Raw genomic sequence first — 22,494 nt, 5'->3', positions numbered from 1 at the left:
GTGAGTAAATTTAGACTCAGATGTGAAGTGCCTTGTCTGAGGTCTATTACATGGATAGTGAACTATCAGCAGAGATTGATTCCTGGTTCCACCATTTAAAGAGATGAGACCTTGTACTAGTCACTGCATTTTCTCAATCTTAGTTCTCACAACAGATAACATGGAGATAATAATCCTGGTGCTAACACTTCATAGAAGATCTTGAGGTTCCAGTGAGATAGTATTAAAAACCATGCCTAAGAGTGAAGGGGCAGATCAATTCTCTGAAAGCCCCCACAGCTGTGAATCATAACACACTTGAAGGAATTGCAACTCAGCCTCTTGATGCAGATGTTGCTTGTGGATTGGGAATGAAATAAATTGGAGGCAGAGGAAAGAGGAGAGAGGTCAGAGAATGCAACTGCCTCAGTCTTCTTGTATTTTTATCTTCTCACATAAAGGGATCTGTTCTACTGGTCAGAATTGGATCCCCAGCAGCCACTAGCAGGTGGCTCCCTTAACAAGACAGCGTGTGTGTCAGTGTCTTTCTACATCACAAGGATGATGCTCAGTTGTCAGCTACTTCTCTAGTCTGCTTTCAGGCCTTGCCCAGGGAATAGTTAATATTATCCTGAAAGACATTTCCCCAAAATTTCAATTTGTTTTTTTACTTCACTAAAGCCATTTAACTCTGCTTTCTCTTTAACTTTCCACAAACTAGTAGAGAATAACTAACTCCCTTTTGTGGCCCAAATGAAGCAGCTCTCAAGGACATCTGCTTCTACTGATCTGGTTTAAATTCATGAGTCATTTTACTAAAGCTTTCTCTATTATGGATTTCTTTTTATTTCCCAGGAAGAAAACAGCAACTCCACTGAAGACAGTAAGTTGATTTTGAATCTGTGATTTTGATAGAAGATGGTGTTATCTTTTCTGTAACATTTAGTGGTATTAGATTTTACATTGAAGTTAAAAGAAAGAGGTGGGCTGGCAATTAAGGCTGATCCATTCTTACTGATCCTTTCAGGTCAAACCTAATGCTCAAGATTTCTATTTTATTAACTCACTCAAAGGTGATCCAACTCTGAGGAATAGATCCACAAGGATCTAAAGAGATATTGATTTGTTGCTATTGTTTTCTCCATGACTGGATCTCTCTATCTTGTACAAGTTGAAAACACTGGAGGTACTCATGGATTTGTTCCCATTAGTGATTGGCAGAAAAGCTATGTTTGACCTGTTTGATCCCTAACCTAGATTTGTTCACCCCTTCTTAGACAACATAGTGGCCCCCTGCTCTTAAGACCTTACTAGATTCATGTTAGACTTAGTTTAGACACCTGATCAATAGCCCATTTCAGCTTAGAAGTCCTGAGCTCAATCCAATTACAGTTGATCAATAATGGACAGAATCAGCTATACCCAGAAAAGGAACACTGGGAAATGAGTGTAAACTGTGAGCATTTTTTGTTTTTCTCCCCAGATTATTTTTACCTTCCGAATCCAATTCTTCCTTTGCAACAACAACAACAAAATTCGGTTCTGCACATATATATTGTATCTAGGATATACTATAACATATTTAATATGTAGGGGAATGCCTGCCATCTAGGGGAGGGAGTGGAGGGAAGTAGAGGAAAATTCGGAACAGAAGGTTGTACAAGGGATAATGTTGTAAAAAAAAAAAAGTTATAATTATAAAATTAAAAAAAAAAGAAGTCCTGAGCTCAAGAGACCCACCAGCTCTGCATCTCTGGTAGCTGGGATTGTAGGTGTGTGGCAAGAGGCCTGAAAGAGACACTAATTTGCAAATTAGAAAGTCAGTTTATTTAATTTATAATAATGTTAGTTTTGTGGATACTAATCTTTTCATGGCATACTCTTCCTAATAGGTCCAGTCCAGAAACCAAATTATAGGCCAGAAAATTGACTGGTCAGTCAATAGGATCACAGCAAAGGGAATTGGAAATTCTCAAGAGACATTTCAGACAAACTATAGTAACTGATCATTAGTCTTAACTCTAGGGTTAGTGATTTATGTTTACCAGTTTATTAACTGGTACCAACTACTGAAATCAAAGGATCTTCTTCTTCCAACAACTTCCTCCAACAGTGTAGACAAACATTGGCCAAATATACATATATATATATATATATATATATATATACATATATATATATATATATATATATATATATATATATATATATATATATATATTTAAGCAAAATAAATTCTCACAGTAGTCATAAGAAAAAAAGGCTCAATTTGCACTTTCAATCTATCTTCTATCATAAAATAATTTGTCTGTCTCTCTATAACCTAGCTAGCAAATATTATCATAAACTCTGAATTTGTGCTTAATCATTGCATTGAACAGAGTTCCTACGTCTTTCAAAATCATTAACAATATTGTCTTTACAATATTATTGTTACTGTATAAATTAGTTTTCTGGTTCTGCATACTTCACACTGCAACAGTTCATATAAGTCTCCCCAAGTGTTTCTTACATTATTCTCTTAACCCTTTCTTACAGCACAATAGTGATATCCATTCACTGTTGGTTGTTCAACCCATTCCCCAATTGATGGGTACTCCATTTTCAATTTCCTTTATTTTTTCCATTACAAAAAGAACTACTATAAATATTTTTTTAAATCCTTGGTTACAATTTTTTGTTTAGGACCAATCCCTTGCTTAATCTACTCTTGCTCTTGTTTCCCTCTTTTCCTTTCCCCTCTGTTTCCTTGTTGAATGAAATATATTGCTGTACCCAACCGTATGTGTTCTTCCTTCCTATGAAGCCTCAAATGAGTAGGAGTTCCAAGTGTTCCAACTGCTCTCCCCACCCCTTCCTCCTTGTTTTTAGACTTCTATTTATGCACTCTGCTTATGAGACAATTTTTTTTCCATTTTGCCTGTCCCCTCCCTTTGTCCTCAATAATATTTTTTAATGAATTAGTATTTTAACTAACCACCTTAGTATCTTATATTTGAAAAACAGTAATATATGTAAATGTGAGACCTAGTAGGCCACTATATGGGCTCAATGAATAGAGTTAGACTTGGAATCAGGAAGACCTCAGAGACTTCCCAGCTGTGGGATCCTGACCAATTCTTTTAAGTACTGTCAGTCTCAGTTTTTTTAATCTATGAAAGGGGGATAAATAATAGCACCAACCTCACATGGTTGATGTAAGGATCGAATAAAAAGACAAATGTAGAGTAGTTTGTAAACCTGAATATGCTATATAAATAATGAGGAAGTTATTATAATTATTATTAATTAAGCATACAGAAATGGATTTTGCTTATTTATGGATTTGGGAAGCTCTTGTATAACCATTCCTCTCACAGGACCCCAGACTATCAGCTGGCACCTCCTAAATTAGACCAGTTGTCAATAATCCCCATCATCATTTGTTTTTAGGTTTCAGTTACCAATATTCACTAGCCTCCCCCACTTTCTGAGTGCAAAGCATTGTATGAATTACTACAAAGAATGTTAATGCTCTTAACAATGAAAAGCTGTATTCTAGTTTAGATTTATGCTAGTCCATATTGTGTGTGTGTGTGTGTGTGTGTGTGTGTGTGTGTGTGTGTGTGTGTGTGTGTGTGTAAAATAACTATATCTGTATAGATAGTTAAATTGGTGAATATGTTTGTACAAGACTAGATGTAGGTCAACTACACATAGGAAGGAAGGGATGTTCTGTTAAAATGTCTATTTTAGTAACATTGCCTGAGTATCTATTATAAGTCTATTATAAGGCATATATTTTTATATTCTGCCAAGTTACATGAGTTTATTTTGTTTTTGCAGGCCTCGGGTCTTCCTTCACAGAACACCTTGGGGGGTCATGAAGGTAAATGTATATAAAGCTCTTTTTTTGTTTGGTAGAGAATGGAGAAAGATTGGAGAAGTGCACTCTAGAAATTACTTTGTAAGTAATTATTGTAAATAGTTACTCAGTTCTTCAACTAAAATAAAGTACCTTCTGCAGACAGCAACAACTAGCTAGATTGTAACCACAAATACTTCTCATCATCAAGTGCCATGACCACATCCCACCCCTCATAGCACAGTCTGCCCACTTGCAGGGAGCCACACATATTTCCAAATGAAGATAGAACAGGAGGGGGATTCAGGGGTCCTCAGGTATAAATCCTGCATTTTACAGATAGGGAATCAGAGCTCAGGGGAGCTGAAATAATCAGATAAGGCCTATTCCAGCAGGAAGAATTGTGTATTCCAAACCAGGATTTGAAATAAGATTAATATACAAATCTGACTTCTTTTGCCTTTCTAAGAATTTCGATAAGGGTTTATGAGTTCCTGCATAGATTTCTGGGAGTTCCTGAACTATGATGGAAAAAAAAATCACATCTTTATTTTCACTAACCTCTAACTGAAATTTTGCATTTCCTTCAATTACTTAAAAACCTAAATCTAAGAAGGGATCTCTAGACTTTATCAGACTACCAAAGAGGTCCATGATATAAAGAATCAGAATCCCTGCCTTGATTTCTATCCTCACTTCCACTATTTTATTGTGTGTGCCACAACTCACAGCTAACTTTATACTTCCCTCACTAAGATGATCCATCTTTCCAACTGACCCCAAAATGGTTTTCTGGATTTAATCAGAACTATTAGCAAATGGGCACTTCCAACACTAGGCCACCACTCATGTATAAATTAACCTTTTTTTCCCTCCCTGTCTCTGTGCATGTTTCCCACAGGCTATCTCTTGATTTCCTCCTTTTTTTTTCTTATCAGTTTTTTTTATCACCCTACTTCTATGTCTCAATCTCTATGGCTCTCTATTTCTCTGTGTGTCTCTCACTGGTTATAACTTTTGGTTCTTCACTTATTTCGTTTACATTTCACTAAACAAAAAATATGGGAGCAGGCTTAGCAACTATCTTTCTTCTGGAACTCACTCATGAACATCTTTAAAATACCAAGAGGGATACAACACCAAGACAGGAACTCACTGAGTCTCGGAATCTGAAGGGATCTTAGATGGTTGTCTAGTTCAGTCTCTATCTGAGGGCCCAGTGGCACAGTAGAAAGGGCACTGACTTTATAGTCAGAGGGTCTAAATTCGTGCTGTAGCTCTATCAAGGGATCATGGGAGGGGGGGGATCTCTGACTCTGTTTCTTCATTTGTTAAATTGAAGATGAGGGTTGGGCTAATTGGTCTTGAAGGTCCCTTTCAGCTCCAAATCTAGGATCTGTGAAATGGGAAGCTCTTCTCTGATATTCCCAGCTTCTGCTTAAATACCTCCAGAAGCCAAAATGAAAAGGGACCTCGGAGACCATCTAGTCCAATATGGCCTTCCTCTTCTCTCCCCTCTTTATTGATGGTCCACTGGAAACTGGAGAAGTTAAAGGATTTGTCCAAACAAGTAGCTGAGCTGATATTTGAGTCCAGGCTCCACTTGGGCCACTTTTGGACAGTTCTCATTATTACAAAATTCTTTCTTATACTGAACTGAAATCACCCTCCTTGGAATTTCCCCCCCACTCTTTCATGTGAAATAAAGTGCTCCCCTGATTCTAGGATTTTAAGGTCTCATGCTAAGGGAAAACCAAGGAGGATCCATGATGTAGGACAGACTTCCTATCAAGAAGGTCCCCTTTCTCACATTGGTGCAGTTAGGGACCCCAAATTTCTATTTACAAAGGAGTCTGAGCATAGTCCATGCAAGGAGCTGACAGGGAGCCTGAGACCATGGCAGGAGGCATTATTCTCTAAGTCTTCATGGAGTTAGAGAGCTCTGATAGGAAATGCACAATAAAGTCAAACTAAGAACAAGCAAAGCAAGTTGCAGATTAGTTCTTCCCACTCAGCTTTGTTGTTTCACAGAGAAAACTTCATTTCCTCATAACCTGAACTTCTAACTTTCACCATGTAGAAAAACCTATACCTGCTGAACGTCACCGAGGCCCCCGAGCACTGGGCCTGCGGCTGGAACTTCCACACGCATCAGCATTTCCCACAGCCAACAAGTAAGAATTGTTTTGTTCCTTGTGTTCTTTCTTATCATTTTCACTAAATGGTAATTGCAGGAAAGCTGAAAGGCTCAGGGTAGCTCCCTTGTCATGAGCTAGGACTGACTTTGAGCTAATAATGAGTACTTTTCAATAAATAAGAAGGTATGTGATCATCTAGAGAATGTGTTGGATTCAAATAGAATAAAATTCCAATATAATTTCAATATTTATCCATTACATCAAGATTGTGAACTTTTTATCCAGGTAACAGAAAATGGATTTGTTATTTTGTTTCTCGAATTACTGAGGTAACTGCTCCAGTTGTCACAACCAATGAAAAAGGCACAAATGTTTGTTTCAGTGAAGTATGTTGTTTTAGAGTCAAAGAGCCAGGTTCAAATCCCAGCTATTCTTCTTACCCATGTGACATAAGGTCAGTCACTTTCCCTTCAGTTTCCTCATCTATAAAAGATGGTCTGGATTAGATGGCTTCTTAGGTTCCAACTCTAAGCCTAAGGTGCTATCATTTTTATGGCATTCTTTCTATAAAGCCAAAATAAATGGTAGAAAGAGAATTTGGATCAATTAACCTCCAAAAAGCCATTGACACCAAACTCATTTCTTCCTCCAGATAGGCTCTCTTTCCTGAAATTCATATTTCTGACAATAGCAGTAGAAACATTCTCCCAAATTCTGGGGTCTCATGGCCAAGGTTTACCTTCTTTGACTCATGAAATCCCCTTCAAAGACAGACTATAAACCTGCCTTCTCCTCTCCGAGTTGATTCTTTCTTCAAACTACCTTCCACATCTGATTCCCCTTTCCATTCCCATGGGCACCAGCCTAGGCTATGCCTTTGTCACCTCACATTAGGATTACTGCAGAACTGGTCTTGACAACTCCCAAGCCACAGAGCCAAGATAGAGACAAGTGTCTCCTGATTCCCACGTGGAAGTCTTAGCAGCAATGCCTTGGATGAGAAGGAGACAACATAAATCCTTGGTGTTAGAGGAATGAGGAGAAAGATTCTACACAGCTCCAATAATGGATCAGGAAGGGATGGGCATTGGAGGCAACAAGCTGGGACAGGAGAAGGTGATAGATATTTTTGTGGATTTCATTCATTTAGCAAATATTTATTTAGCATGTAGCACACACACAGAGAGGATTGTGCCAGGTCCTGGGAAAGCTGATACAAAATTGAGAGAAGACATAGAGCACCTCTTCTCATAGACAGTCATGTCTATCATTTAGAGTCTAATAGATGACTAAGAGAAATGTACATCAATAATTCACAATACTGCAGAATAAGATCACAGCTGTAGAGCTGAAGGAGATTCTAGAGGCTATCTAGTCCAATCTCCTCATTTGAGAGATGAGTAAACTGAATCCTAGGGGAGTTAAGTGATGTTTCCAAGGTAACCCAGGTCGAAAGCATCAGAGGCAGAATTTGGACCCAGATCCTCTCTCATTCCAGAACTTGTGCTTGTTTCCCTATTCAAGATGCTTCCATCTTGAAAAGAGCTCCATGAAATCTACAAGGGAATTTATAATGATATGACTTGGGCTAAATGAAAACTTATCTTTAAATTTTCTATGAAGAAAAGGTTTACATAACAAATAAATTCTTTTTTTTTTTTTTTTTTTTTTCCTGAGGCTGGGGTTAAGTGACTTGCCCAGGGTCACACAGCTAGGAAGTGTTAAGTGTCTGAGATCAGATTTGAACTCGGCTCCTCCTGAATTCAGGGCTGGTGCTCTATCCACTGCGCCACCTCGCTGCCCCATAACAAATAAATTCTGCAAACAACTGCAGCATTAAAAAATAATAGTAATGAAGATCACTTTTATTTACATAGTATTTTATGTTTACCAAACACTTTGCTGTATCTCCTTTGTTTATTTACTTGGGATGATAATATATGGGGGGAGGGGGAAGAATTTTAGAGATGTTAAAAAGACTTGCCTGGGATAAGTAAGAAGTAGAGTTAGAATTGCACCCAGGTTGTACAAATCTACAATCATTTAATAAAATTTTTTGGGGGGGGAATCTAGCATGGTAATTATTTGCTAATTTACGTTGCTATTTAGACATGACTCATTTGATTTATTAAAGCAGGCCCAATGGTGCCTACACTTAAATGGGTCCTTAGGTGTTAGATAACCATTTTATGGAGTCTTTGGAGAAGTTCTCCTTGAGTCTCCTGTGGTACAAGAGGTCCAAGCCTCAGAGAAGCACAGAATAGTTTAATCAGAACACAGAAAAAAGATCATTTAGCCCAACCCTCTTGTTTTATGGATAAAGAAACTGAGACTCAGAACATTTAAATAATTTTTCCAAGACCACACAATTAGTACTACAGACATGCCGATTGATAACTATCTGTCTTCATTTATACTCTTTAGAGTTAAATCAATTCATGCTCTATTTCTCTTTTATTTCAGACCAACCCAACAGAAACCTGTACCTCCACCAAGTGAGTGCAATAAGTTATTGATAATATAATTAAAGGTGGTTTTATTTACAATAAGATAGTATGGAATTAAGAGATTTGGCCATTCATCTTTTGGTTAATTCAATAAATATAAGCAACCAAGTAACCAAACAGTATTGAAGGTAGAACTGGTAAATGTTATATGAGCACTGAAATTCCCAAAACAGGCAGTTGGAGATATGACACCTCCAAAATTGTTTACTCCAGCATTCTCTTACTCCTTGAATTTTAGAAATGAGGAAAGTGAGGAGGAAGGGAGAAGAGTCACAGATTGGGTCAGTGACATAGCAAGACTAGAATCCAGAACTCCTCACTCTGAATATGACTCTCTTGCTATTACACCAAAAATAATTTGTAATATATCTCACAAGTCATCTCTGACATTTATACTTACATTAGGGATAGGGTGATTTTAATGGGTTTGGGAATCATGTTAGCCAAATGCAATTTTCACTAAATCCTTGAGGGTTTTTTAATGAAATTGTAAATAAAAAAATTTTGGTCATTATTGAATTTGTGAAAGATAGTTAAATCTATATTTCACTTATTTAAAAAAATAGAGGCAAGGAAGGATTTGAAGCCATTCCAAATTTTCTACAACTTTTATTGAAACACTTTGAAGACCTTTAAGTCAAATTCAGTAATCACTTAATTCTAACTTTTTAATATATTCTATTTCATATTCAGTAAGTTAGGAGTCCAGAGAAATAAATTGGTTCATTCTTTCCGGAGGAAAGAACCACAATCATTAGGTAAAAGTGATCAAGAGGCAAATCTAGGCTTGTGTTGTTTATGTGTGTGTGTATTTATGGAAAACCTTCCTGAGCGTCAAAGGAGCAGCTAGGTGGTGCAGTGCATAGAGCATCAGTCCTGAAATCAGGAGGACCTGAGTTCAAATGTGACCTCAAACACTTAACATTTCCTGGCTGTGTGACCCTGAGGAAGTCACTTAACCCCCAATTGCCTCAGGGGAAAAAAAAAGGCCTCAAGTCTAATAGAAGCCTTCTTTGGACATCTTAAAGCAAATGTTATTTAATAACAAAAATTATTTTTTAGGCATGATTTTAGACGAGATGTTTGAGGCCACCCTCAACTCTGAGATTCTCTAAGACTCAAATATATAGGTGGCCATCCAGAGAGCCCAACCCTAATATCACTCGCATGTCCTGGACCACCATTTGCGCTTTGAGGTCTTCCCAAAATTGGAACACCGGTTTTGTTCATTGGTCTCCCAGGCTTTGTCCTTGAGGACACCTCTCTTCAGGTTTAGATGGAGAGAAATCATGAGGGTCCCAGTGCATATTAGGATGGATAGACCTAAATTTTATTATATTTTGAAGTCTATTCAAATCCCAGTTGAGGCTGGGGGAGGACACTGTTTTAGGGATTTAAATTTTTTTTCTCTTTTTTTTCTTTTCTTTTTTTTTTTTTAAGACAGGACTCATCCATTCAATTCATTTGTCTGCTACTATAAGTGTCAATAAATGCAAATCAAATATTTTAGAACCAACCACTTTCTTTTCCCCATTTTCTACAAATATCTGCTCAAACTTCATTAGGTGACAGTATTGTGACACATCAGGCTAATCCTTGCCTCTCTTTGCTTGTGCTTCTCTCCCAGGCTAGAATGTCAATCCATCCCATTTATCTCCAGTCCTACAAATCTCACCTACTCTAGGAGTCCTTTCTGACCCAATTGGTTTCTGCTTCCTTTGAACACTTCTTGCATTTTTCACATGTATACCTTCCTTTATATAATGTGTTATGTAGTTGTGTAATTGTTTGTCATATTTCTGCCTGATGTCCCAACCAGACTGTAAGCTCCTTAAGAGCAGGGACAAAGTCTTATATTTCTCTTTTTGACCAATCTCAAATCCTTTTTTAGAGCCTCCGGAGGTGTTGAGCCCCAGTATGGATGTTCCACAAGCCAATTCCTGTTTGTCAGATCAGGTATGAAATTATTCTTATATGTATCAATTCTTCATCTGGTAAAGGAGTGCAACAACACACAAGAGGGCATTTTTAGATAGAACTTGAATGGAGTTATATATAGGGCATTTTATAAACTTTCATTTAATTTAATTTAACAAACCTTTACCAAGCACCTGATAGATGCAAGTCACTAGGGATATGAAGATAGGTGAGATATAGCTTATAATATAATGAGGACAGATATGTACACAAAGTAACTATGACATAGGAATAAAATAGTTGGAAAGCATTAATCGAGTACCTACTATATACTAGGCACCAGGTTATATAAATATACAAAAGAAACAATTCCTGCCCTTAAGAATCTTACATATATATGTGTGTATGTGTACATGCAATGCAATACATATGAATATATGTATGTATGTTATGAACACATGTAAATATAAGCACATAAATATGTGAATTGCACACATATAAATACACAATACAATATACCTATGTGCCCTATATATATATATGCACATATGCATTATGGGTATGCACACCTGTGAGTGAATGCACGTGTGCACATGTGTACACACACACATAAAACTTGGCAGCTGATAGAGTGAGATAAGTGCAAAGAAAAGATCTAAAGTTTTGATCAAAATCTGGGATGACTCTAAGTTGGAAGGTCAGAGAAGGCTTCATAGAAGAGGTAACAACTGAGACTTTGAAGGCAAAACTTTAATAGGAAGCGATACTAAGGCTTGCCCCAGCAGAAGCAAAGGCACTGAGAGCCGAGGAAGCAGGATGAAGGCAGGATAAGGGGAGACATAGAGTTTAGCTATGGATATGCAGGCTGGAATCAGAAAGACCAGAGTTCCCATCCAGCTTCAGACATTTATTAGCTATGTCACATTGGCCAAGTCACTCAACTTTTATTTGCCTTTATCTACTGGGTATGGGAATGGCAGACCACTCCAAAATATTTGCCCCCAAACCCAAAGATAGCATTAGATGCTGTGGTTGGACACAGTTGAATAACTGTACAGCAATAAAGTGATCTGAGGTTATATTTTATTCAAAGCAATGTTTGGTTTTGGATCAAGAAATGATGTGATCAAAGTATATTCTTTTATGGATTGTTACCAATAATGATTTCTAACAATTAAAAAACAAAACAAAACAAAACAACAAACCCTACAATGACTCCATTAGGTAGGCAATGCAAGCTTCATGAACTCAGTTTTATGGATAAGATGATGACTGCATCAGGTTCCCATATGAATATGGGGATATGAACTGAGGAATGTACCAATCCTGCACTCTTTCCATGGATTATTTTCATGTATCTAAAAGACAGAGTTCATTCCAGTCTCTCCTATGCTTTAGCATTTTTACAGTGCTCTTGATTCTGCAGGAAGCTGAAGTTCACTGCAGACCATGGTACGCTGGGTCCTGTGATCGAAAATCAGCAGAGGCTGCCTTATACAAATCCAATAAGGTGTGTTTTCCAAAATGTGTATATTTCTTTTATGTAACACTTTATATTTTATAATACTTTTTTTTGCATCCATTTTTTTTCATTTGGGCTTCATGACGCTCTGAAGAGGTGAAATCTATCTTTGATACATCCAAACTAAATTCATTATTTCCCCTTCCCCCCCAAATCTTGCCCTTTTCCTAAATCCCCCCTTGCTGTCAAGGGTATGACCATCCTCTCAGTTACCCAGTGTCACAACCCAGGTTTCACCTTTGACTGCTCGTTCTCTCTCACTTGCCTGTTACCCACACTCAACTGTTGCCAACCTGTCCACAGACCCTTCACATCCTCTTGTACACAGCCCTTCTCTGCTCTAACACTGTAGCTGTCGCTAGATTTGTCCAGATCCACATCACCTCACATTTAGACTGTTACAGAAGCCTTCTAGCTAGTCTCCCTGCCTCAATAAGTCTCTTCCCCCCCAGTCTACCCTCCAGTCAGCCATCAAAGTGGTTTTCCTGAAGTGCAAGCCTCATTCACAAATTCCAGTGGCTCCCCTTTGATTGGTTTTTAAAGCTCTTTATATCACACCTCCTTCCAGTTTCTAGTCTTTGTATACTTCCTTTCACAAACTGCAATTGAGTATGACTGGCCTCCTTCCTGTTCCTTGCACAAGATACTCTTATGAATCTTCTGATTTCTCCTGACAGTGCGCCATCTTCAACATGCTCTCCATCTTCATGTTTCCCTCAAGTCCCAGCTAAAATATCACTTTTACCTCTGCTCTTTAATGTCAGTGTTTTCCCTCTAAATTTTATCCATAAATACTTATATGCATGTACATATGTGTGTATATATATATGTGTGTGCACATATGTGTTATACACATATATAAAACTATGAACTACACATGTGTATGTAGATATGGTTGGTTATTGTTGTTTTTTCTGCTCCTTAATGTTAATGTTTTCCCTCTAAGATTGCCTCCAAATTTTACATATAAATATTTATATATGTGTACACACACACATATATACATAAAACTATGTATTACACATATGTGCATGTAAATATAGTTAGTTATGGCAGTCCTTGGTTCTTGAAGAAGACCAAAGTGACCTCACTATGTTAGAGCCAAATTAGTGTGTCCAACTGTGGCTGATCAAAGCAGCCCAAGCTCAGAATGCTCTGCTGCAAGTCAGACACAAATAGACCCTATGAACATTTGGGGCGGACTCTCTAACTTAGCACATCTTTGTGTTTCTTCTGATCCAATTCAATGCTACTCTGATCACGGAGCCCAGCCCCTTCTCTGATGAGGGCACGCCATGGTGGGTGGCCCTATCTACCATGTCATACAATCAATTCTAAAGTTCTTAAGAGGGATCTTGAGAGTGTTCTTGTATCGCTTTTTCTGACCACCTTGTGAGCGTTTGTCCTGTGAGTTCTCCAGGAAATAGAATATTTGGCAAGTGTACGTTTAGTGGTCAGCCCTACGTATATGTGTATATAGATATATGTTATGTCTATATAATGTGTTTTATCCATATCTGTGTATAGCCACAGATATATGTGAGTAGCTATTTGCACACCATCTCCCACATTGGACAGGGACTTCCTTTAGGGTAGGAGCTGTTTTTCCCTTTCTTTGTATCCCCAGCACTTAGTCCAGGGCCTGGCACAGAGCAAGAGCTCAATATAAGCTTCTTCTTGTGGGGAGACTTTGGCTTAGTTGCTTTACATGGCTTATTCAAGACCACAGTGGACCATGGAGAGAGGTGGGAGCCACTAACTCCATGGCCATTACTCTTTCTCCCACATGTCGCGTCAAGAGATGCTAACTGAAACAATTTCAGGCCTCTAGAGAAAGGCAGCAGGATATAAGAGGGAGAGTGTTGGACTGGACATTGGCAAGTCCCATTTGGCCCCACTTAGGTGGAGCACTGTTATCCCAAGATCCACATTTTCAAACAAAAGGAGCATCTTCTCCCAAAACTTGCTGCTCTCTATGTTCTCTTTTATTTCTGCTCATGGCAGGACTGTTCGACTTATCAGTTGCATAGACTTAGACCTTGGACTTTCACTCCTTTTTTTTTATATAAACATTTTATCTGCTTCTGAGTTATGAGAATGACATTTCTTTTCTCTTCTCCCCTCAGAAGAATAACTTTTACCAGCAGGGTAAATTCCAAGAGTAATTACACATTTGACATGGGGCTGTTCTCTCTGTTCTATTCTCCATTCTTTACCCATATCTCTCAGTTCCTTTGTCCCTCCATCAGCTTGCTCTTCTTCCAAGTGTCTTTCACCTTCTCCCCATGTCTCTGTGCTTATCCATGGGCATAGTTACATCAGACAAGATGAGGTAAATGACATGAGAGGTACTAAGTACCCTGGGAGGTCAGAGGAGCAAGACTTAGACATAGGAAATGTTCAAGGAAGAGTCATCGTTTGGACTGGGTCCTTAAGAATGAGAAGATAGATTTCAGTAGCTGGAAGCAAAAAGTATTTTCAAGTCAAAAGGGATAGCATGAACAAAGCCATAGAGGTGGGAAAATGTAGAACATTTGGAAAAACAGCAAATAGTTTGATTTGCCCAGAATATAGATTATTTGGAATCAACAAGCATTTATTAATCACTAACTATTGGGGTAGTTAGGAAGTACCATAATGCATGGTGGCAGATCAGGAAGACTCATCTCTCTGGGTTGGAATCTAGCCTCAGACATTTATAAGTTATATTACCCTAGGCAAGTCACTTAATCCTGTTTGCCTCAGTTTTCTTATTCATAAAATGGACTGGAGAAGGAAATGGCTAGCCACTTCAATGTTTTTAACAAAAAAAAACTCCAAATGGGGTCAAGAAGAATTGGACATGACTGAACAATAATAACAACATGTTCCTGTCAATGTGCTGGGTGCTAGTGACAAAGACAAGCTAAAAAAAAAAAAATCTTCTGTCAAGAAGGTCACAATCCATGTGGAAACAGCTACGTACAAATAAGATATAGAGAAGAACTGGAGAGGAGCACATTGGAGGGAAGTTAATGCCAAGTGAAGGAGTTTGGATTGTATTCAATATAGCATTTGAAGCCATATAAAGTTTGTGATTAAGGGAGTGAGATAATCAGAGTTGTGTTTTCTGATTTCTCTGGCAAGAAAGTGTAGATTTAAGGCAGGAGACCAGGATGGAATGTATATGATGCACATGAGACAAAGAAATTGGTATAAGATCCTGGTTGACCCTGGTACTCAATACCTCTATTCTATTTAATTCCTCTAGGCTGTCTTCTTGTATCCTCTTATATAAATCCCTCTCCCATTGATGGATGATGATACCAAGTAGCAATTGCTTTCTCTGGATCTCAAATTCCCCCTAATATTCTGTTGCTTCATATTTTAGTGCAAACCATTTAAGTAATATTGTGCACTCGGAAGTTTCTTCAAGCTTTACTTATTAACAAGAATGCTTTATCCTCTGGTCACCATTTCTATATTCTGAGAAAGGAAAAGGAGGGAAAATAGGACTTCTGTAGACCAGAAGCAGATAGTAGTAGTTTCTCCAAAATCCAGCTGGCTTCTGATAGATCTTCTTCCCATTCCTGGTAATGAGGATTCCCAGAAGAAATAGAAACAAGAATGAGAAATGGGGACAAAACAGATATCCTTCTGGACTACCTACCCACCCAGGTTTCAAGTTTTCACTCTGTATATTATTCTGAGGTAATATAATACCTGGCTGGCTTTTATAAAATGTTATTTTAAAAAATTAATTATATTGACTTAATACAGAAAATGGAAATTAGGATTTTTTAATTTTTTTAGGAAGGTCTAGAGACCTTCCTGTAATAAAATTGTCCTATTTACTTCCATCCTTTTATAACAACATGGTACAACAGAAATGAAATTAAAGTTGGAATCACAAGTTCTAGAGTAAACCCATCTCCAAAACTTTATTACCTGAATATCCTTGGAAAATTCACTCCCTTTATTTGTAAATTGAAGAGGTCAGACTAAAATTCAAAAGTCCCTTTCAGCTCCAAAATTTGTGATCCCAAGTGAAAAAGCCAATTTTGAAAACCAGGTTTTCTGAAAAGTCCAGTGCCTTTTCCAATGAAAAGTTATTCAAAAACCATGAAAACTTTTCTTTAGTTATCTTTAAAAGTGTTTTTCTATTTGTGGCAAATTATAGAAATACTAACCCTAATATTTTTGTTGTTTTTTAATTTTCTTCTACAATTAGGATGGATCATTTCTTATAAGGAAAAGCTCTGGTCACAACTCCAAGCAGCCATTTACATTAGTTGTATTCTATAACAGAAGAGTTTATAACATCCCTGTGCGATATATTGAATCCACAAAACAATATGCGTTGGGCAGTAAGAAAAATGGTGAAGAGGTGAGTAATTCCATCAGTTCAACTCAACTGGGCTCCAGAGTTTTAGTCCCTGTGTAAGGTGCCCTTGGGTATATAAAAGAAGTATCAAGCACGAGCATGGCTCAGTCTTGTCCAGACCTCAGGAGTTTTATAGTCTTGGTCTGGAGACAGCTTACGTACAATGTAATTGCAGAATATACAGGATGATATTCTTGTGCTATGGATTCTATGGGCAGGCAAGAATGAGACATAAAAGCCAGGGTCAGGACAAGAACAATGATAGAGTTCATCCGAGTCAGTATTAAAATCCTGGATCAGAAACATAGGATTCAAGATCCACATTCCAAAAATTGTTAGCAAAGCAAGATTAGAGACTGGATTATCCAGACAGGCTTTCAGAGCCCATGCAGAAAGGTCAGTTTATCAGGCTGGATTTAGGATTGGAAATGTAAGGAACAACTGAGAGCAGTAAACACAGGGTCAAACCTGTCTTAACTTCTTCTCAGTCTGGGCAGGTGTGAAAGCTTCATTCCTACTTGTTCAGCTCTCACTAAAAGGTGACTACTACATTGAAACAGCAAGAAAAAAGCTCATGAAGGAGCCAGAACTTGATCTGAAGGGTGGAATAAAGTTGTGATCATTTGTTCTCCCTGCTGAGACACCACGGGTTCACTACTTTTCAAAGCAGCCCATTTCTTATTAGGCAGCTCTAAGTAACAGAATGTTTTTCCTCAGATTAAGCTGAAAGCTTTCATCAAATAGCTTCCATCAAATAACTTCTATCTACTGATTTTCAGTTTTTCCTTCTGGAGCAACACTCCCAATAACCATGCCTTCACCTCCATGGGGCCACCCTTCAACAAATGAAGGCAGCTAGTATGTCTCCCTGTGATAAATTGTAATTAATGACTTCAAAATTATAGAAGTAATTTTGCAGTTCATAAGACTATTACCTAGAGGATGATTTTCTCAGTTCATTCTAGGGCATTTCTAGTTTGGCCATGAGATGGCCTGCTGAGCTCATCCCTACTTCGAGAGCAATTACTTAGCTTGATCACTAGGTGGCACAAGTGCCCTAGAAAGAGCTCACTGAGCATTGACTATTCTACATTGTCCACTTCATTTAAAAGAGGCAGAAGGAAATGAATCACAGAATCTCAGAGTGGACATGGTCCTGAGAGGCCATTTAGCCAATCCCATGACAGAACAAAAGCCCTTCTACAATATCCCCAACAAATGGTCATCCAACCTCCTCCTGAAGGGCAGTCCATTGGTTCCAATTCTGCCCCTTATTCCTAGTTCTGTCATCTGGATATCAGCAGAATTAAGTCTAGTATCTTTTCCACATGACAGACGTGAAAGCAACTTGACTGCTGGGTTTCCCCTCAGTCTTTCCTTCTCCAATCTAAATATCCACATTCAATTGTCCATGATCTTAAAAGTTTTGAGTTCTCAGACCGCTAGATCTGACTCATTCTTCAGGCCCTCATTTATTTAATCTAATAGCATTCTAAACAAAAAGCATCTTGAAACTTTTGCAGTTCTTGATAGATCTATAATAAAACTCAGGAAAAAACAAACAAACAAACAAATATTTCTAGTAAATCAATCAACTTCATAACCCCTGGGAAGGAAATACTTTTATAACATAACAAATCAAAGCAAGGTTTTAAAAAATCTTAAAACCATGATCTCCAGGAGTATCACACTCAGTTTCTGAATGTCTCAGCTTTAAGAGGATCCATGTATATCATGTTCTTTTGTGTATCTGTTCCTCCCAGCTTTGCTCTAGACAGGATGCTTGCTCATTCTCTCTCTCTCTCTCTCTCTCTCTCTCTCTCTCTCTCTCTCTCTCTCTCTCTCTCTCTCTCACTCTCTCTCTCTCACTCTCTCTCTCTCTCTCTCTCTCTCACTGTCTCTCTCACTCTCTCTTACTCTCTCTCTCTCTCTCTCATATCTGTCTCGTCTCTCTCGTCTTTCTCTCATCTGTTTGTGTCTGCCCATCTGTCTCTTTGTGTGTTTCTGTGTGTGTGTGTGTAGAAGTTGCTTCTTACTGATTTTTTTTCATACTAGCTATAAGCATTGGCTATCTTTTTTGAGAAGACAGGAGCTTCTATTGATAGTTTCAGCTCCAAATTGAATAAGTAAATATCAAAGGGTTAAATTGGCTTACTGCTTTCCTTTTAACTAATTTCAAGCTAACTAACTGAAGGCTATGTACCTCAGTCAGCTTTAAACATTTCTGGGAGACATCTCCCTCCAGTTTGACTTTGAAGAGCAGTCATGAGACTCAGACAATTGTGATCTAATTCAATGAAATATTGAGAATAGAAGCAAAGAAAATTAAAACTATGGGAAAGACCTTAATAGTCCCCAGTCCAACCACCTCATCTCACAGGTGAGGAAGCCAAGATCTAAAGAGGTAGAGTGAATTCTCAAAAGTCATACAATAAGACAGTGAAAGAGTTGAGATTAAAATCCAAATCTCCCAGATCCTGGGCAAGTAATATTTTTAGAAGAAATTCATAAAGATGGTACTTGTGTTGAAACAAAAGTTCATTTGTTTGTAGAAGTTGCTGGAGAAGGGAAAGAGCTTGGACTGGGTTATTAAAAGGAATTAAAGTCTAGAGTCAACTTTAATATGTCTGTTTTTTTCATCCAGCACTTTAACAGCGTGGCTGATATAATAAAGAATCACCAACATACACCTCTGGTTCTCATCGACAGTCAGAACAACACCAAAGATTCCACTAGACTGAAATATGCTGTTAAAGTTTCATAGGAAGCAAGAAGAGAAACAAGATTAGCATAGTTGCCTCTGATGTCCTCAATTTCCCACTTTTTAGTGACATCAGAACCATTGTGGCTCATGCATCATGGACTGAGGCAACTGGCACAGAGGACACCATTCCTTCAGGAGAAGATCTTGGAGAAGATTTGTCTATTATTTCTAAAGATTATGCTGTTAGTGCACAACGAGTTTGCAATATTAATCACTTGCTATAATAGACTCCAAACTGGACTGCAAGAAGCAGTTAAGAGAATGAGAATTTTCAATCATTCAATTAGAAATTCTCTTCTATTGTTCAATTTTCAGCAGAAGATAACAGCCAGCTAGCAAACAAGGTTGTTAAGAAATGGAGGCTACAAAAAAAGAGCACTAAATGCATATAGCTGAGATGTCCTGGTATCTTTTCTTAAACCCTGATAAGCACTTCTTGGCTAAATATTTAATGTAAAAAAAAAATGTTATGAGGCATTTATTACTAAGCAACATAGTATGGCAGTACCCTGAATCATGAGGACAGCTTTCTAGAAATTATTGTTTACTTCAGGATTGGTTTGGGTTGTTCTGCTCTTCACAGAGATGGTCATTCTTCTTCATGCGTGTGTTTATTGGTTGACTCAGAAGTAAGAAGAACAAAACACTGAATTCACAGCAAACCTCTTCCCAGAGATGTGATTAATTCCCAAAAAGGGGGACAAGGAAGGCTTATCAGTCAAAACTGGAAAGAAATGTGATTGCTTCAAAGCTGACAACTCACTACTAAAGAGAACTGTATCTTTTAATAAGATGTTGAATATTTATACATTGTCAGTTGACCTTGCTCTGAATATTATTGACACATTTCTGAATTTCTGAGCATCCTTATTGTAATACAGCAGAGAAGCTGCCCATGTAAAGAAATTCTTGGCTTAAAGCTTTTAAAGAAAAATCCCTTTCTAATGTGGATCATGAACCCTCTCCATCTCAATCAGCCTTTTAAATCATTTCAGTTTTCTAAATACTGTTGCTCCTATACAGTAAACTCATTAATTCCAAATCTGTGAGAGCCTGCTCTGGAACACTGAAGTCTAATAAAGATTAACAATGGCAGAAAAATTGATTGGCCATTGATTTCTAACTGCTAGACTTGGAGTCAAAGACCGAAATACAAATTCTGCCTTAATCATTAACTATATGACTCTAGGCAAACTACACAACCTCCTTGGACTTCATTTTCCTCATCTGTAAAGTAAGCTTGGATTTGATGACTTTTAAGGTCCCTTTAACTAACTCCTAGGACATGAACCTTCGACCTACTGAAAAATTTGGTTCTCCAGAGATTAAAAACATTTCTTCTCATTTGAAAGAACCCCCTTTCCCCTCCCTCTATATATATCAGACTTCTTAGGGTGGGGGTGTCAAACTCAAGTAGAAACGGGTTGGCAATTTGTACATAAGGATCCCTATGGACTGCATATTGACATAACTTTTTAATGTAATATTTGTTGTATCATAGTTTTGCTTAGTTAAATATTTCCCAATTATATTTTAATCTGTTTCTGAGTCATTCATAGGCTCTCATGTTTGACACTTCTATCCTGGAGTATAGGCCCCACAAGAGAAGCAGGTGGGAGCCTGAGAAGTTCCAGTCTTCCCGTGTCACACACAATTGTGCAAATTGGGGTTTGGGCTCTTGCTGGGCTGCTCAGACGGGCAGGGAAACATGAGTCAAACTGGTTTCAACAACAGATGAGAAGACTAGAGGCACAGATCTCTATTTCTCATTCCTGTTTTTCTGCTTTTAAGTACTGCATGACATCTCAGGCAAAAGGCAAAGACATTTAGTTTTAACTTCAATTAGTTGCAAAATACTTTGTTTCTAACTTTAGAAGTTGGGGAGGGGGGTAGCAGAGGGAGAACCTGATAGTAAAGGTTTCTGAGATTTACTTAAGTTTGAAGATTTCCTTACACTACACGAAAGCAAGAGGTTACCTTAAAAAAAAAAAAAAAAAAATTGTTATCTATGGTTTGCATGTATAGATGTTCCAATGGAAAGCAGTATGTTGGAGTGGGGAGGGGAAAGAATTAAATGAATTTGTAGTGTGAAATAAAGAAATTGAATTCCTCTGGAATGTTACTTCTGTTTTCAACAGAGGCATCAAACAAATTTTAAATGATTAAAAAAAATTGCCATTGCCCTCACCTTAGAAGCTAGATGGACAAAGTGGAAGAAGTTTTGGTGTAACTGGCCCTGAAGTCAGAGAATCAGGGTGCAAATCCCACCCAAGTAATTATCTGGCCTTGGATAATCACTAGTCTATTTGGTTTTGGTTTCCTTATCTGTAAAATGAAAGGGTTTGATTAGATGGGGTAGGTAGCCTCTGAGGCCCCTTCCCACAGTAAATCGTATCCTATGGTCCTATGTATATATGTATAGTCACTTGTAGGGCGGGAGACTCTGGAAGGGAAGAGGGAGGATTATATTCCAGGCTTGAAGATTGCAGGAAGACTAAGGCCAGTTTAAGTTTTAGAATAAATGAAAAAGGTATAAATGCACCTGGAAAGGTAAGCTGGAGCCAGGTTGTAAAGAGCTGAAAATGACAAATAGAAAGGACTGCATATGACTTTGGGTAGAGTGTCAAATTAGAACTCCTCTTCAGAAAAATCCTTGGCAGCAGTATGGAACAATTGGAAAGGGAAGACATGAGACCAATTAGGAGGCTACTGTAGTAGTCTGAGAGGGGATAGGGCCCAGAAGCAAGGGGTTAATGTTGGGTGTGGAGGGATGAAGAGAGGATCTCATCAAGGGTCTCATGAAGCCAATTAGGAAAATTACTCCAACACTTGCTAGAGAAATTATATCTCCTCTTTTTAAACATTACAGAAAAACAAATTTTCCCACGTATTTTGCTGTAGTGTTGAACAATTGTTTAGTATGCACTTTTCCTAATAAATTTTTTCTGTAAGAACTTGTCATTTTTTCTTTAATTTCTCAACATTTGAATTCTGCTATTAATCTCTCCTTAGCAAACTCTCTCAGATACTCGGACATCTCAGGAAAGATCTGAGCAAAGCCAAATAATATTGCCTTTTCTTTGTTGCCTTTACCTGCAGTGACACTGACTGCATAATATGGTAAATGTAATATAGAGGACGTGGTTCCCTGGCATCATCTTGGCTTCTGTTGTGCTATGGCAGTGCACTAAGACACTTCCTAACTGTATCTACAATAACAAAATGGCACTGTTTCTTGGGGAACACAAAAGAGGCAATGAAAGGGGAAATAAACTCATGATTTTCACAATATATGTATATCTCTGCATCTGTTGAAATGCTACCTTTTGAGGTCTAATTCAAATATCTGTTGCTCCATGATTTCCCTTGATTTCCACCCTCCAGCCAGAAATACTTGTGCATGTATTTATGTTAACTGCACGTTATGCTTTACTTACATCTACAATATTCAAATTTACTT

The 22,494-nt window shown here is 37.9% G+C and overlaps 1 protein-coding gene across 3 annotated transcripts in view; it reads left to right on the top strand.

The window, feature by feature from the left end:
* The window catches only part of BLNK (B cell linker), a 124,865-nt gene extending 102,881 nt beyond the window's left edge, over nt 1-21,984 (top strand). For all 3 annotated transcript variants that reach the window (XM_074295951.1, XM_074295949.1, XM_074295952.1), the window contains exons 12-19: nt 835-862; nt 3,805-3,847; nt 5,904-5,997; nt 8,425-8,456; nt 10,360-10,424; nt 11,812-11,895; nt 16,118-16,273; nt 18,915-21,984. In XM_074295951.1, coding sequence (XP_074152052.1) covers nt 835-862; nt 3,805-3,847; nt 5,904-5,997; nt 8,425-8,456; nt 10,360-10,424; nt 11,812-11,895; nt 16,118-16,273; nt 18,915-19,034 — 622 coding nt within the window. In that variant the 3' untranslated portion in view covers nt 19,035-21,984. The remainder of the gene's footprint in view (nt 1-834; nt 863-3,804; nt 3,848-5,903; nt 5,998-8,424; nt 8,457-10,359; nt 10,425-11,811; nt 11,896-16,117; nt 16,274-18,914) is intronic.
* Nucleotides 21,985-22,494: the final 510 nt, after the last annotated feature.

This window comes from Sminthopsis crassicaudata, chromosome 2, assembly GCF_048593235.1.
Source record: "Sminthopsis crassicaudata isolate SCR6 chromosome 2, ASM4859323v1, whole genome shotgun sequence".
Taxonomy (NCBI): Eukaryota; Metazoa; Chordata; class Mammalia; order Dasyuromorphia; family Dasyuridae; genus Sminthopsis; species Sminthopsis crassicaudata.
This window is presented reverse-complemented; position numbering and strand designations above follow the sequence as displayed.